At 39.2% G+C, this 17,377-nt stretch overlaps 3 protein-coding genes across 3 annotated transcripts; 1 reads left to right on the forward strand and 2 right to left on the reverse strand.

Moving 5' to 3' along the window:
- Positions 1 to 1,058: 1,058 nt before the first annotated feature.
- On the reverse strand, positions 1,059 to 10,333 carry LOC131683674 (tetratricopeptide repeat protein 37). The gene is made up of 7 exons (XM_058965858.1): positions 10,116 to 10,333; positions 9,648 to 9,856; positions 8,082 to 9,591; positions 7,839 to 8,023; positions 1,814 to 3,040; positions 1,582 to 1,756; positions 1,059 to 1,521 (listed from the first exon to the last, which is right to left on the reverse strand). Exons 1-7 carry the CDS (start codon positions 10,200 to 10,202, stop codon positions 1,168 to 1,170), a joined length of 3,747 nt encoding a protein of 1,248 aa, XP_058821841.1. The 5' UTR covers positions 10,203 to 10,333; the 3' UTR covers positions 1,059 to 1,167.
- Positions 10,334 to 11,572: 1,239 nt separating this feature from the next.
- Positions 11,573 to 12,956, forward strand: LOC131683678 (probable RNA methyltransferase CG1239). Its single transcript, XM_058965867.1, has 3 exons — positions 11,573 to 11,969; positions 12,024 to 12,342; positions 12,414 to 12,956. Exons 1-3 carry the CDS (start codon positions 11,892 to 11,894, stop codon positions 12,884 to 12,886), a joined length of 870 nt encoding a protein of 289 aa, XP_058821850.1. The 5' UTR covers positions 11,573 to 11,891; the 3' UTR covers positions 12,887 to 12,956.
- A 10-nt stretch (positions 12,957 to 12,966) lies between these two features.
- On the reverse strand, positions 12,967 to 14,676 carry LOC131683676 (zinc finger protein 184-like). The gene is made up of 3 exons (XM_058965866.1): positions 14,482 to 14,676; positions 13,492 to 14,425; positions 12,967 to 13,436 (listed from the first exon to the last, which is right to left on the reverse strand). The coding sequence occupies exons 1-3, from the start codon at positions 14,659 to 14,661 to the stop codon at positions 13,249 to 13,251; spliced, it is 1,302 nt and encodes a 433-aa protein (XP_058821849.1). The 5' UTR covers positions 14,662 to 14,676; the 3' UTR covers positions 12,967 to 13,248.
- Positions 14,677 to 17,377: the final 2,701 nt, after the last annotated feature.

A 17,377-nucleotide genomic window follows, 5' to 3' on the forward strand; every position in this document is an offset into this window, starting at 1 on the left:
ACTTTCATTTGTCTCGGATATCATTAACCCATTATAACCCAGGGGTTTCAAAAAGTGAGCCAAACGCAGTGATATCTTCAATTCCACCAAAAAATGTATCAAAGATTATGGGAAAAATAAAATCACCGCTTAAAATGGTTTTGAAAATGAAAATATCTCGCGCAAAAAATTTCGTACGCTTAAATAAAAACAAATTTTAAGTTGTTTGACATATTTCTTCGGATTTTCTGATAGACAACACTTCTTTTGCACCTGTAGGAACGTTTTGTCACATAATGGAATTATTAGCACGAATTCCAACAATAAAATTCAATTGAATGTATTGCTTACTTTTCAGCCGCCATTTGGCCCAACTATACACTGTTCAAAAATGTAAATAAAATTATAGAAAATGGCAGTTGTCTTGTGTCACAATGAAATATGAGGTGCAATGATCCCATTACTGCCGTTCTACGCATAATTGTCCCATGTATATAGGGAATCCCATAGAACATGGGACAATTAAGCTTATAACGGCAGATTAGTGCAATAATAAAGCAGTTAGATGCCAAAATTCTGCAGTAAATACGCGTTAAACGATTGATAGTTCTGCGTATGAAATTTCATACACTAGGATATAATGGCTTAAGAAATCGATTCCTGCAGTTTTTTTAGATGTAATTAGTTTAAGTTTCCATCATTGGGGCCGAGTACGGCCTGTTGATGTGCGTGATAAATAAATAAATCTCAGAGCCTGTCAAACATGAGTTATGGAGTGCTCCCTGTTTGCTTCGAATATTGAGACTCATGTAACCGAAGGTGAAGTAAATATCTTGGTTACACAGTGTCCCAGGTTCAATATTAATGACACTATCAACGTTAAAAACTTGAAATCAGCCGATACTGTTGATTATGTATCGTTCAGCTTAGGGCTTGCAGAACAATGGAAACCACTAGAGTTACATACGACGAGCAGACCAATAAAATGCAATTATCAGAGAACATTGGTGCACTCAGTGCGCATCGTATTCATAGACACACATATTAAATATATCTATTATATGATAACTTCTTCCAAGTAGAAAAGCAATAATATTTATTGAAATAAATTAAGCACTTGATCAGGAAATATAACGTGATTACAAAATGTATATATGGAACATTTCAATAGGCCTACGTTCCGCATTCCTACGTTCTAGATTGCAAAATCCTAATGAGAGAACTCCACGCCTCCTTGCAGGTGGGATTCACGTGTACCGCTTTCTGCGCAAGTATCCTACGACGTCGTTCGTCCACTGGACGAGCCGCTTCACTAGCAACTGCCAACCATTTAGCAGCGTCTTCCGCCCGCGTGCTGCCTTTTCTGTCTTGTAGATCCAGTATCAAAGCACTTTCTGCAATGCGGCTTGCCAGAACCAGGTTCTTTTTTGGTGTTCGGTGGTTTTTCAACAACGAAATCGCCAATATTTGACGGAGATTTGGGCGATCTGGAAATTTGTGTACTTGCGAAATTAAATAGGCAAGAGATTGCGATTTTTGTTTCTGAAAATTAGTAAGGAAATCATTTGTATGAAACTTTGTTAACACTATAATTATAGTTACATTTGTATAATAAAACTGTGACACTAGATAGGCGACATGGTGACCATGTTTGGGATCATTTTCATACTTTCGTAGCTCTTTTATGACAAGCTCTGTGAGAACAGTATCTTTATGCAGCAGCCCAAGTGCACAGGCTGAAAATAGCGCATGCATGGGTGGTTCAGGTAGAGTAATACTAGAAAAGAATGATTGGATTACTAGAGTTGCAAATTGAAACTTTGGTTCAATTTACCATTGAAAGAGGATGGTTTTCGCATCTGCCTCACCCTGAAAGACGTAGACCATGGCAGACATTGCGATCAACACATACGCTTTTTCTAGGTCCGATGTCGCCAACCAGTTCAGAGCACTTTCATATTCGGCATAAGACTCTTCGTATTGGCCCGCTTTAAAGTAAGCTAAAGCCTTTCCAACTGTAGCTGCGTAGGTTGCCTCTCCTACCTGTTGGTAACATTCCACAGCCTCAGAATATTTCTTCTGTTTCAACAGACAGTACCCCAAATCGCAGAGAACTTCATCTTTTTTAACTCCGTCTGTTTTGAACAATGCTTTCCTGAAGGCATCCGAAGCTGTTTTCCATAATCCAAGGCGATTGCTTATGTAGCCCAAAAATCGATGTGCTTCCGCAGATGCATCATCATCTTTATCAGCACAATGCCAGGTGATAGAGTCGTGTGAAACCGACAGGGCATGCATGTTTTCTATGGCAAATTGAAACCGTTTATTTTTTCGATAGTCGGCATCATTCAAAACAGAGCAAACCCAGTGTGCATATCCCAATGAGGATTCCGGATGATAGCCAAGTTGAGTGCAGTGACGGAATAAATCCATTGCCTCGTCGACTTGTCCCATTTGCTCAGCAATTATGGCCTGTCCGATCCATGCATTCATATAAGTTGTGTCCGTCTGTTGAGCCCTACTAAATGCTTTGTTTGCCAAACTGGTTGCCCCTTGAAGCAGGTATAGAACTCCAAGATTTGACCATCCAACTGCTGCCGTTTTTTTGTCCAATGATATAGCTTCAATAAAACTGTGTTGGGCCAGTGCTAAATTATTAACCTGTCTAGTGGCACAAATAACTCCTAAAAGATTCCAGTTTTGCCACCGACTAGGTTCTAACTTTATAGACTGTTTAGCACATTCAGTGGCGGATGCCAGCATTTTTTTACTATCTTCTTCCTTCTCGCCATATTTTAACGCTCGTCGATAGTAATTCGAGGCTAGCTCATACCACAATGAATTATCTTCCCGGTTCAGTTGTATTGCACGACTGTAACAGCGACCAGCTAATTCAAACAGTTTATCACCTTCTAGCACAGTTTGTCTCCTGTGGGAAACTCCTGCCAACGCTCCTTCCACCGAGATATGAGCCTTCGACTTGGGGAATTGGGCCACAGTATCCAAAACATTACCCAACTGTTTCCATAGGCATATGAAATTGGGCTTCATTTTTATTGCTCTGCAATTAAACATGTTTTGAGATATTAAAGCCTAAATATTTTACAGCTTCACAAAGGTATTATTCAAGGGGCAAATGTATGCATTTATGCATCTATTCTATTTGAATCTACACATACACTGCAAAGTAGTCCCAAACCCAAAAAAGACAGCTAAAAACTATTTGCTGACTCAATTTTCGTGATCAGGTGTCTTCGACATAGTTTCGTGTAACTTAATAGCGTATATAAACCGATTAACAATTTAACGAATCTTTTTTTTAGTTGGCTGATAGGACTGGAGCTTATAGCTTTGGGGATCTTGATCCGTCCCGCGATGTAAAAAATTGCAAAATCGGACGAATTGGCAACTGTCTGCCAAGTAAACGCCGGTCCTCGGGAGGAGGATTGCGTCTGTTGTTGGCTCGAAGTATGAAACGTCAAGTTCTCTAGTTTGTCTAGTCCAGTGTCCATGCTCCTAACAACATGTGCTAAGTCGTCAATTATGGAGTTAAAACTTCGCATTATTTCCCTATCTGTCTTTTTTTGATCTCCTCTGAGTTTGAAGCGGATCAACCAGCTATTAAATAAATCATAGCGCTAATAACCGTAATGTCCTCGAATATTAATTTTTCTGCGACTATTCTGCCAGTTATTATTCCTGTTCTAGTGTACATTAATGGGTTGTTTGATGATCAGAAATAATTTAAAATCTGTTACAATTCATTCACAGAGAACACAGAGTCCTTGCACGGAGCTTCGCCGAAGAGCGCCTTGACACCGCTCTTCTACAGGAGCCGTGGGAAAATAAACACACAATCTTTGGCTTAGATTCCTCAGCTCACAAGTTAGTATATTGTAAAGACCAACCAACTCAAAGAGGTGCAGTTTTGATAAAGGGAGCAATAAAATCTCCTATTACAGAATTTATTCAACGAGACGTCGTTGTAATTACAGTGGAGGCACCGACGTCTAAGGGCAAGCAGGAAATTGTGATCGCATTTGTCTATTTCGCTGGTGATGCAAAAACAGCTCCACCTTCTGAAATCGATGCTCGCATAAAGTACTGCAGAAGCATAAACATGCACATCACACAATATGGGGTAGCACGAATACAAATACCAGAGGTGAGTACCTACTTGAACACCTTTCTTCAAATGATGTCAATGTATGTAAGAAGAGAGATGGACCTAGATTTATGAACGTAGTTAGGAGCGAAGTACTGGACGTCACGTTATGTAGCGATCAAAAAACGGAAAAGATAAAAAGTTGGCACGTTTCTGACGAACTAAGTCTGTCGGATCACAGACACATAATGTTTGCCATAGGAGCCAATAAACTCACAATACAAAAATACAGTGAAATCACGAAAACAAAAAAATATAGCATAAAGGAAAACAAATTGGTGTGTATTCCGGTCACACCTGGAACAGTCGAAAAGAACGGGAAGTAAGATCCAATCTCCAGCAGATCTGGATAATGCGGCAAACGTCCTACAAAAGAGGATCATAACCGCCTATAATGACAGTTACACTATTCTAACGAGGGCTGTATGTCGTGATGTTCCTATGAAAATCTAGCAACACTTGGGTGTCTGTTCAATAAAGCGAAGATTACTGGTAACTGGTGAAACCACAGGACCGCTCTTACCAAATACATAGCTTAGTTGAGAACGGCTAAAAAAGAGGCGAATAAGGTTGAAACCTCTATAATCAAAATTAAAAAAAAATTAAAAACGGTTAAAAATATCAATGCGCGAGTTTTGTGAAAACATCGGAATCTTTCCAGAGGCAGTTCGCCTTCGAAAGGCCTTATCAAAGGATCACACAAACAGCCTAGAACAAGTGAAAAAAAGGCGATGGTTCTCTCAAAATTAGCAATAGTGAAACATTGGTTGTTCTAATGAAAACCCACTTTCCTGTGTCGGTTAGGAAAGACGAGAATTCGACAGGTGAGGACTGTGATGGAGTTTGCCCTAACAGGACTTGTGAGACATCACAGCAACTGGCCTGTCAAATTTTCACACTATCTCTAATTGAATGGGCTATCAACACCTTTTAGTAGCATCTGGCTCAAATGGCACGTTCCCCATGTTGATTTGTCTTGCAAAGCTCAAGAGTCGAGAGAACACAGTCACGTTGAGACACACGAAAGCAACTATAACAGCCAATAGAGGCTATCCCCAGCGAGGTTTATTTTTCCCCCGGCTCTGGTCTGACTGAAATGTGTTTCGAGATTGTTGAATATGCAGATGACATTGTCCTGATTGTAAGGGGAAGACATGAATCTGTATATACTAAGCGATCGAATTCAATTAGCCCTGAACTTCATCATGACCTGGTATTTCAAAGCAGGCCTCAACGTGAACCCTGAAAAAAGGTCATTCTACCGTTTTCCCCTAGGAAAAAAACTTCCCTCAACTCTCAGTGGAACTACAATTAACTACGCAGAAGAAGAAACACCTAGGTGTTATCCTAGACAAAAAACTAAATTGAAACTAGCACCTAACATACGCTGTTAATAAAACAACTACAGCACTGTGGGCGTACATTAACCCAGTCAAAAAAAGCGGACGAACATGGTTAGGCGATTTAAACACTGACGTTTGACTCAACTTGCCTGAGCTCATTGCCCCTAGGAAATGCAAATGCAATTTGTGGATGCGACTTAAAGTCAATTTCAATACATAGACAAATTTTCTGGCGGCTGAAACGGACTTGGTTGATTTTCGTGTTTTTTCTGACATGGCGGTTCATATTTGGCTTAAGTTTAAAATTGTTTTTTTTTTAAACAATTCACGTGTTCTCGCTTGTATTTTGTTTGTCTAGTGACTAGACTTCATTTAGCCAACGTGTGGGAAATTGTGGAATCGTGTGTAAATATAGTAGAACAAGATCCCTGACATGAAGTCTTAACGTACGTCAGATTGTGGTAAATTTTGGTGTGCAATACCAATTTCACCACTGCTTCTTCCTATAGTTTGGCGGTGATTGCCTAGTATGCTGATAAGCTTATGTGAGTGGATAATGAATCCGAAAATAAGTATTATTTATGATTTTTATATTAGGCAATCACGGGCGATTAAATGGCGCGATCCGTGGGCTATTTGGAGGTGATTTAAAGGCAGGTAGGGCGGCAAAAAATGACGCCGGCATATCGACCAAATGTTGCATTTGAGATCACTCCCTATTTGCCCTCAACTTGCCGGCAAATTGAAGCGCAAGGAGCGTATCCGAGTTGGCAAATAGCTCCCCGTTAGCCAGCAATTTGCCCTTTTTGATTGGGAAACTCTTCGGGAAAACATGCTGTCTCAGCCCGGAGGATAGGATAGGATCACAGACGCAATGAGATCTAAACCCACTACATCAATAGAAGCCATGCTTTATCTACCTTCATTGCACGAACATATTATGGGGGAGACGAGATTTGGCTCTTTGAGAGTGGTAAAGGGGATTTTAATGGTCGCCTGAGTATAATAAACAAACTCAAACTAAACCCTGTCTTGACGACGGTTCAAGATAAAATGGAGGCTAAACCGAACTTCGATATCTCATATGAGGTCCACATAGTGGATCGTCAGATATGGGATGTAGCTGACTGGCTCGGGAGTCTACGGACCAAGAATTAAAGAAGCGATATCAACGGGAAAGAGGGCTTACAGTTTTCTAGGAGGCAGGCATGTGCAAGAACGGTGCTGCTCCGTGTCCTATTCCTGTGCACTGGCTCATAAAAGCTAAATTCATTGAGCTAGTGCCTGTGCTGGTTTCCGATGAGCTAGAGTTAGCACGTAGCACGAGCACCTATGAGCGAATGCTCTCGCTAGCACGGTGATGGCTAGCACGCTGCACGGAGCTATAGCTCAACTATAGCAAAGTACATTACAAAAACAACGCGTTAGTGTGAGTAATGATGCCTGCATCGTTTTTTCAGCAACCTGTCGCACATTTTTCAACGCATATTTCTTGCTTTGTCCTATTCTTTCGTTCCACAGCTTACACCATTGCACCGTTCTAGCTCATCGGACAAGCTTACCATGCCAGCTTATTGAGTTAACTCGTGCTAGCTCACCGAGCTTGCTCGTGCCAGCTTACCGAGCTAGCTCATGGTGCTAGCTCATCGTGCTAACTTGTTCTGTTAGCTCTTCGAATCCTACAGCACGAGAGCGAAGGTTACCTAGCACAAGCGATGTTAGTGCTTATTGCTTTTGGTTCGTTCAAAGCCGTGTTAGCCACTAAGGAAGACCAGAACCGTTTCTAGGCATATCTATCTGAGCCATCAAACTAGGACCTTCAGTTTAGGCAAGAGACCAACTACAAAACGACTGGTGGCGCCCAACAAGCTAGGAAATTCATACATTCAGAAACAACGAGAGCCAATAAACTAATGGACTTAAAACGAAAAGATTTATAATTACAAGTTTATTTCTGGAACATTGTCCTGCCAAAAATTGACAAAAGTTACAATTACATTTGTCGATTCTGTAACTACGAGCCCGAGACCTCGGAACATATTCTCTGTCATTGTACAGTACTGTTTATTCGAAGGAAGCGATACTTCAGAAGGTATCTTATTACGCTTCACGAGGTATGGCTTACCTGTCCCCAACGGATCCTTAGCTACATTAATAATGTACTACCCAGTTGGGAGGACACATTTGATCAAACAAAATCGCTTTCAGCTAAATTGGATTCGGGCAATTTGTAACATATAGAGCAAACCGGGACAGCCACAAAAGATAACCTGAATTGTGGTCGCAGTGACAAAGTTTCTCCTAACAAAAAAATGAGAATAGCTAAAATTGTGGCAATCTCACATCATTACCTCGTGAAGTGATCCACTGCGAGCTGGGCATGGTCGCGGCTTCTACCGATCAGTCTTTGCGCAACATTGTGATAACAGAGACCTGCATGTGATTCGGCAACTCCTTTTACGGCAGGGAAATAGTTATCATTGTCCATTAACAGTTCGCCGAATAAGACCACCGCTTCTTTGTGCTCCTTCAAAATCTGAAACAACAGTTTCACGTACAATTCCATCTACAGTCTGTCACCATGTATAGCATACATTTTTAATGTTCGCCAGCTGTAACTTCGGATAAGGATTATCCGGTTTCTGCTCAGCGATTTTTTCAAATACCTTCATTGCCGACGTGTAGGAGCCCCGGCCCATATACGCATCGGCTAATCCTTCCCAGCTGGTGATATTATTTACGTCGTATCGAATCACCGTACGAAAAGCGGCAATCGCTTCGTCATATTTTTGTTGACCTAGATTGTGCAAGGCAAGCAGAAGATGCGCCCATGTCGTTCCGGAGCCTCTGGAAAGATTAACCAAATTTTCCAGTAGCTTCGCATTGGCGTCCCACTCACTCGCATTACGATATAGTGAACTAAGCAGAATGATTGCCTCCTTGTGCGATGGGTTAAGTGAAATACATTTCTCTAAACATTTACGTGCTCTAATATTATCCGCGTTATGATGGTAAATCTTTCCGAGAGCATAAAAACATTTCGCGTTATTGGGTTCAAGTTTAGTTGCTTTTAATGCGCACATGAAGCTTTCCTCTACCTCATTAGCTTCATAATGCAACTTTGATAATTCCAAAAGGCACTCACAGTCAGTATCGTGCTGTTTTAATATCTCCAGCGCTTTTGTTGGGTGTCCTTCAGCCTTAAAGCGAAGCGCTTCTAAGTAATCGAATTGAGCAGAGGGCACAGTCAATGCTGTTAGCTTAGAGAACATTTCATTTATTTTCTCCATATCACCACGCGCTAATTGCAACTTGATGCTATAAAACAACGTTCGAAAGTCTTCGTGTTTATTCAATAGCTCCGAACTGTACAGTGAAGCTTCCTGAAGCTTTTCAGCACTACCATCTTCGATTAGAGCTATATAATAATGTATATTGACAACCTTGAGCTGCCTATAGATGTTTTCAGCAAGCCCATATGCTTTTCGGATGCTATATATTTCTGCAAGCACATTAAGGCAAATGCCCCAATTTGGCTGAATTGCGTCAGTTTTTTGAAGTATTTCCTCTGCTTCCTGCATTTCTCCTCTTTCATAGTGCAGAATACCTCTGGCAACTAAGGCTAAAGCTGATTTTGGGTTTATCTGAATTGCTGTATTCAAGTATTTTTCCAAAGGGGCTGGCAACAATTTAACTATTTCCTGTTGATCAAGGAGCTGCTCTGCATATGTTTTGCAGATCCATTCCAGGGGATAGATGTCATTTTGGAAACGCTCGTGCATGATACATGCTTTGACAATTAGCTTGTCGTAGATTTTCAGACGATATAGAAGTTTTAGGTAACGCTTGAAATTTTCGTTCAGAAATGGATCTTCGATATTTTTTGTCTCGTTCTCTAGACAGCGCTCCGCCAACAATTCGTACTTGTTTTCCAATGTTGGATCTTTAAGAATTTTCGAAAGGCAATTGAAAGCAGAGCTTATTCGGTTTTCAAAAGTTGTCTCAATTTTTGTTTCATTTTCGAGAATGTTTATGATTTTGTCTATTTGGACTCCACTGTTGGCAGCGCCTAATAGTTTGGCGTGAAGGTCCGAGTATTTTTCTCTGAAAAAATAGACTGTTCAATAAGGGATAACAACACTAAAGAATGAGGTGCTCACGGTGTTAGTTGAAGTAGTCGTTCACATACATCCGGTAACTCTTTACTACTGACACAATTAATCAATCCCTGAAGCGGAACAGTTGGATCGCTACTGTACGTGAGAGCTTGTTTCAGATAATTAGCAGCTTCTGTTTTATCTGTGTCCTGATAGCAAGCACCCATCAGTAGCAAGGCCATGTAGTTTTGTTTATCTTCTTTCAGGATTTTCTAGTATAAAAATAAATTTAAATACGGGGATTTTCTAATTTACTATAAAAATTTAAAATGCACCGGTCATTTTATACATACAGTATTTTATGTATAGCTTGAACCAGAACCAATTCAGATACAGGGTGACGATTTTAGTAAAAAAGCTCATGAATTTTCGTTCAATAGATTTAATATTTCAGCATATTGCAACTTTACTTGGCCTGATAAAAGGCCAAACCACCAGGGATATACGATACCTAGTTCTTTGAGTACTCACATTGCATAGTTTAATGGCTTCGGAAAACTTTTTGTTCTTTACTGCTTCACGAGCTTCTTTAAGCACTGCTTTTACTTCCTTAGACATATTAAAATGAATTGATTTTTTGTAAATCGTAAGTACAAAAGTACACAAAATATATAGCAAAATATGCAAAACAAATACTTTAGGACACAATCTCTGTCGAGATACGAGAAATACAGGCCGGCTGTCAAAACTTATCGCATATTTTGTTTAGAGTCCTATTTTGTGAGTATCGTCCAGCGATGCCAGATTTACAGACATGTCTGTATTTTACAGACTTTTGATGGTCTCCTACAGACGTAATCAGAAATCTACAGACTTTTAAAAGAGTAACAGTGTTTAACAAAATTGCACTAGAATAATTTGATCCGAATTCATTTACAATAGTTTACTAATTTCAAGCTATTTTTAAAGTAACAACCTAGTGTAAATGGGATTTACACAACCATCTACAGACTTTTACAGACATTTTAATTATTCTTCTACAGACATTTCACAAAAACATGTGGCATCGCTGGTATCGTCGAGATTAAAGACGATACACCCCAGTCAGAAAAAGGCGGACGAACATGGTCAGCGATTTAAATACTTTGATTAACTCAACCCGGCTGTGTTAATAGCGATCTTTAGGGGTGTGCGGGTTAAGGCATATTCTGATGCAGATTAGTACCGTGAGTTAATATCTCAGTCCTTTTTCAATTTTTTGGCCCGAACCTATTGAAAAAAACATTTTTTAGTTTGTTTCCTTTTAGGACAATAACACATCCAAACCCATGAGACTTGCACGACTCTATAGGTTGCCTTATCAGATCTACCATAGTTTGCAGATTAAACTTGGGATGGCAGGCTGCTAGCGGATTGATAAAGTACCAGATCATGCTGTGTGGGGTGCTGTCCCGGTTAACAATGAGGCGAACGAGATATTAGCAGATACGTCATTTAGTAGGACAACTGTCAGTTTGCTGGTTGAATTTAATTTGGTTTTTTAAATTTAAAAATCATAAAATAATAATTAAGGCTTAAGAATGATATGAGTGTATTCGTAAGGACACCCGCTACCAATACATATGAAAAACTGGCACAATTTTTCGAAATTAAAGATCCCTATTGGGTCATTAAACGAAGAAAAAAAATTCTTTTATTTTATAAATCGATAGAACTCTCGACAAAATATGATTACGGCTTAAAAGCCAACTGTCAAAATTCTCTTTGAAAGGAAATTCCAGTAACTACTAACTCTTTTTAGGATCCTTGATAAAGGTGGAATAAATCCATCGAAACGTTGAAAGTTAAAACAATATTGTTGTTTCCGCTGTCTAATTCACGACTGATAAGTCGAAAATACCCTTTACAAATGACCTCGACAGTCACGAGACATTTTCAATACAATATTTATTGCTTTATAACTGTTTGTAGGGTAAACGCTATTGTAAAATTCTATCCGGTTGGGTATATTTACCAACCTTTGCAGTCTTTATATGTCTTATTCTCAAAATTTTAAAAACTGTGTCCCAAAGTGGGCCTTTTACCGTAGTTTTAATCTGTGCCAAAAATATGAGTTTCCAAATAATTCAGTGGACATGTGGCAACACTGCTCAACATATCGTTTGCTATCGGCGTGTCTTTATGATATACCGTCTTCGCTATATATAAACAACCTCAACACTTCACAACGATTAAAAGCATTTTGGACGATATCTAAATGCGATACAAAAATTGCGCTCAAGTTTTGAATGCATATTCAATGTAAAAATGGACAATGTAATACGGAATAACACAGGATCGCAAGAAAATTTACCGTCGACCAGCTCTGTAGAACCCATATGTAGAGTAAGTACTGTCTGTACGACTTACGTTAATATTATAATCCGTTTTAAATTTCAGAAAGTTTCGCAGATCAGCTGTATAACAGCTCCGAACCGAAAACGTACACATACGGAAAATGACTACCCTGATCATGTGGCGCCGAAAAACAGGAAAAAATTTATCTACGGTAATTATGATCGTTATTATGGCTATCGGAATATCGAGGAGACACCTAAAGAGGACGTCCGGTTGCAGGCTTTCATTGAACAAAAGCACCTGATTACAGGCAAACGAGTGCTGGATATTGGATGTAACAACGGATCTTTGACAATTTTGATTGCACTGCATTGTCAGCCAACTAGTGTAGTAGGAATTGATATTGATGGAGATTTGATAGGTAAACTAATTAAAAATTTGTTGGGTATATTGATTCCGTTAACTAATCGGTATTCCATCATTTTTCTTTAGGAAGTGCTCGGCGACACTTAACGGCAAAACTCAAGTCGTGTCTGGCAGAAAAAATTGACACAACCCCACTAAAATCCGTTGAGTTTCGACGGGCGAATTACGTCTATCAGGACGAAGAACTGCTGAAAAACGAGAAACCTCAGTTCGACGTAATCTTCTGTCTTTCCGTCACTAAATGGATACATCTAAATTTTGGAGACGCCGCTATTAAGCTAACATTTAGGCGGGTATTTCGACAGCTATGTGATGGTGGTATTTTTGTCCTGGAGGCTCAACCTTGGAGTAGTTATAAACGAAAGAAAAAGTTGACCCCTCAAATATATGAAAACTTCAAGCAGATTCAGTTTCGGCCTGATGAATTCTGTCGATTTCTTATGGGCGACGAGATAGGATTCCGGGAAACGTTCGAATTAAAGACTGCAAGTCATGTAATGAAGGGCTTCAGGAGACCGATTCATATTTTTAGAAAGTAGCGTCGAGAAGGAGAATGTAAGTCATCTGAATTTCTGAAATATTTAAAAAAAAATTGTTGAATTTGTACAAGTATATTTGAATGCCCGGAAAAGAACTGACATAAATTATGTTCACTTTAATTTTGGTGTACCTGCTATCTCACGTTTCTACTCATCATATAAAGTTGTTCTAGGGGATTCACGCATTTCATACGTGTTGTCGGATTTTTGGTTCAAGTTGAATGGAACAAATTTAAGAGCTTTATGCAAAACTAATGCAATGTGATGAGAAAACTCACCGGATCTTTTTGACTGATTAGGGATTTTCTAAAATATTAATATTACCTGTTATTTGATAAGGTTTTTTACTTTGCTATGAACCTTCATCTTTTGAGCGACTCAGGATGAAGCTTTTTCTGATGAACTAGTAAGGTTTTTCCATTGCGGAAGCAAGCATCGCATACAGTACAAATATAAGGATTTTCTTTTGTGTGCCCTCGAATGTGGTCCTTCAAATCACCTGCCTGTCGGAAGGCACGATCACAAAAATCGCACTTGTATGGAAGCTCACCTGTCAATATGGTCGCAATAGAATAAAATGTATGTATTATAATAGCAGTACTCACCAGTGTGGATCATCATGTGTCGCGTCAAATTCTTCCTAGCCGTAAATCGCTTCGGACAAATCTCGCATGTGTGAAAAACCTGAGAACCATGTAAAAGCTCATGTTTTCTCAAACAGTCGCTAGTGGGAGCAAGTTGGCCACAGTAACTGCACTGGTATTTCTTTAACTTGCGTCTATCGGCGTACCCATCGATGTTCTGTTGCAGTTTCACCTTCATTCGGTGAATTTTTCTTTCGTGAGTAAGACTGTTTTCTCTTGTAAAAAACCTTAGCTCACAAATACGACACTTGTGCGGACGGTCATCTTCGTCATGTAATGCTAAATGCTTACTGGCTTGTCGCACAGACTTCAGTACAAGGTTATCGCATTTATCGCAGGTAATAGGAACTTCTCCGAAATGTACATGTAAATGTTCTGTGAATGCCATCTCACTATCGAAAGAAGTCAGACATAAGTAGCATTTATGAAGTGGAATTCTTTTGGTTACTTCCTCTTTGATTCTTTTCCGCGGAATTTGTTTCTCGGAATCTAAGCCATCGTTTGTCTTCCAAACATAACTTGTGATCTCTTCTTCAACTGAATCATTTTTCACATCGTCAGATCTGTTGACTTCAACAGCTTCTAGCCTTGCATGTTCCTCAATCGAAATGAGTTTGATATTGTCTACATCTTCAGACGATGTTACTTCCGTTTCTGCAGTAAGGGACAATACTTCTAGTTCAAGGTCCGACCCTTTTGGTGAGATAGTGTTTTGTAACACCTGGTCATTGTCATCGATAATGAGTAGCTCAACTTCATTGATGTCTTCTGTAAATCCCAAAAGACTTTTTAGTTTCTGGTTGCTTTCCGCAAATTGTTGATGTATCTTCTGAACAGTATTGATACAGTTCACACATTCCAGACAAATGGTTAATAAGCGATCCTCTTTCGTTATCTGTATATATGAGAGTTACATATGTGGATAAATAATAGAATAGTTACAATATTTACCTTAATACTGAACAATTCGTAGATTATATCCTGGATCAATCTATTTTTAAATGTATCAAAAACTGAAAAAGTTAATGCTTTTTCATCTGGGATTGATAGGCACATTCGGCAACTAAGCAAATTTAATGATTCCATCCCTTTTCGTAAATAGACAACAAAATATATTATAGAAATAAACATCAGCAGCGTTTTGATTGATTCTCAACATTTCTAGTGAAACATGTCAAAAGGTCCTAAATACAAATGGCAGTCTGTTTACACTGAAAAGAAATACAGTGTAGTTCTAGCTATACAGGTATAGTAGAAAGTACCATTTTCAATAAATAGTAATATTTACAGTAAATTATTCATAAACTACCATAAAATGTTTGGAACCACAATTTGGTTCGAAGAAACGTCCGTAGCAATTTTTACTATTTTGCGTATTTGATTTAATCTTGATTCCATGGTTGAAGATAATACTAAAATTTTTAATTATACCAACGATTATCGTTGATTATACTATGCTTTTGGGCTCGATTTGCTGTAGCTCTTTCAACTTACCACAAACATGGTAACAATGAAAGGATTTACCATTGTTTTGCAACTGAACATGGTGTACTTTTGAAAATACCACAAAAATGGTTATTTTCTGAGGCTTGATAGTATTTGTACAATAACTGTACGCCCGTTTTTTAGCTTCCTTATTTTGTTTTCCAAGTTATAGTGAAATGAAGGCGAATCAAGTGAAATTGTTTACTTTGTTTTTGACCCACAATCTACCATCGGTAAGAAAAATAACAATTAATGATGGCAGTATTTCTAAATTTGTATTATTCCATTTTCTATCTTCTAGACTCCGATGAAAAATATGTGATGATCATCAATGGAAATTGGAATATTCTGCAGAAAATTAGAAGTTTATAGGCGGGCTAGAAAATTTTTCAGGATAATGCTGACGAATATATTAAGAAAATTAATTTGGAAAACCCCTTGCTACTTTAATTAAAAGAAATGCCTTATTTCTAGTATGCCTATACTATACTACTATTACTATGACATGGTAAACAACAATGGTAATTTAAACTAGTTAGAAATTCTCAAAGCAACCATGTATATGGTAATTACGACAATTAGATTGTAGTTGGAGGTATAGTAAAGGTTACCATTAATCTACCACGAAATAGTAAAAAATACCTTGTCTCTATGTCGAAAAGGACATAGTACATATAACAGGAATGATATTCAAGTCAAGTATTATATATTGTCTACCAAAATTCACTGGTACAGCCTTTTTAATTTAAACCTCTAATATAGTAGTTTTTACCATGGTACTCGTTTCAGTGTACTTTCTTTTTCGGTAATAGAGTATATAACCAAAAGAGATATAACTACTAGAGGTCGCATATCGATGTTAGCACTGATAATTTATCATCTCGCTCTTACATATCAAAGTAATGGGATACAAAATGCTAGAGCGAGAAGTTTGTTTCAGTTTGTTTCAGTTGGTGAATACATGGAGACAGCAGCGCTTTGCTCCCTCTCGTAGTTATAATCTCTTAGTCAAACTGAGTTGGACCCCTACATATTTTGAACCTTGATCATACATTTGTCTTCTTTGCTGCCTATTTCTCCAAATTCGTTTGGTTGAGTTAAGGTTATAATTGTCTTTCTACAGCTTCGGAGACTTCTTGCCTCAGCCGGGCCGACTGCTCATAAAACCAAAGCCTACACGTGTCATTTTAAACATCATACCCCTCTATTAATCTCTCTTCACATTTTCCTTTATTTCCCCTAATTTCGTCTAGCCACCTATTCCTGATGCCTTGCCCTTCCGGCCTATCGATTCTATTCATTGCTTATCTGCTAGTACTCACGGCCCCGCAACACCGCAGCGGCATCTCACTGCCCCGCAACATCACAGCGGCATCTCACGACATAAATCGTTTGTCACGTTTCCTTCAGCTCCATCCGGCGTGTCCTCGCCAGTGCTGACAAAATTCACCTTATGCTCGACCATGGGACCAATTGCGTCACGGTCTCCTATTAACCGCTTGTACTCTGGCTGCTCACCTGCGTCCAGGTGCGCAGCTGCGGTAACCAGATTCCATCCGCCTGCGGATCGGCTCTGTTCGACCGACGCCTTGGTGGAACTTCTGCTGAGCCGGTAGCAGAGGCCCGAAGCTTGAAGTAGGACACTAAGTGTCAAAATCAATATTTCACGTGTCGTCATACAATCTATAATCGCTGTGATTTACTCACTTCTCTTGCAAGGCGTTTCCCGTTTCGTGTTTGCTGTGCGGGTTAAAAGCGTATCGCTTTTCGTTTGCAAAGTACTGCTAGCTGGTACTGATGCGTACAGGATTCTTATCTTCCCGATGGAAACCGGTACGATTTGGTGCGGCCTGGAATCAACCCTGATTGGATTAATAGAACACGTGTGAACAGACGTCGTGTTCCTGCTTGTACGCTTGAGTTTTGACTGTATCTTCACTCGTGTTACTGTTGGAATCGCGTGTCTTTTCCGTGTGACCTTTGTCAATTCCAAATCGTAAATTATAATCTGTGCGTTTTGTCCCGCACGAATATTGTTCAAGTCGGTTTAGGTAGGGTGACCATACGTCTTGGTTTCCCAGGACATGTCCTGGTTTTGCATTGTCTGTCCTGGTGTCCTGGGAAGTCGAGGAAAATGCTTGATTTGTCCTGGTTTTTCTCCTGTAAGCCTAATATATTTCTATCTATTCAGTCTTCGATTTTCACTATTCTCTAGATCGCAGTAACGACTGACCGCAACCATAACTGCAACGTATACTCATCCTCAATCGGAATGTGACAAACAAAACTTAATATAGTCGAATCTCCCAATTGTACCTTCGATGCTTTTTTAAATCTCCCAAGAGTACCTCGTCAATATCGA

The sequence above is a fragment of the Topomyia yanbarensis genome, chromosome 2 (assembly GCF_030247195.1).
Source record: "Topomyia yanbarensis strain Yona2022 chromosome 2, ASM3024719v1, whole genome shotgun sequence".
Lineage (NCBI taxonomy): Eukaryota > Metazoa > Arthropoda > Insecta > Diptera > Culicidae > Topomyia > Topomyia yanbarensis.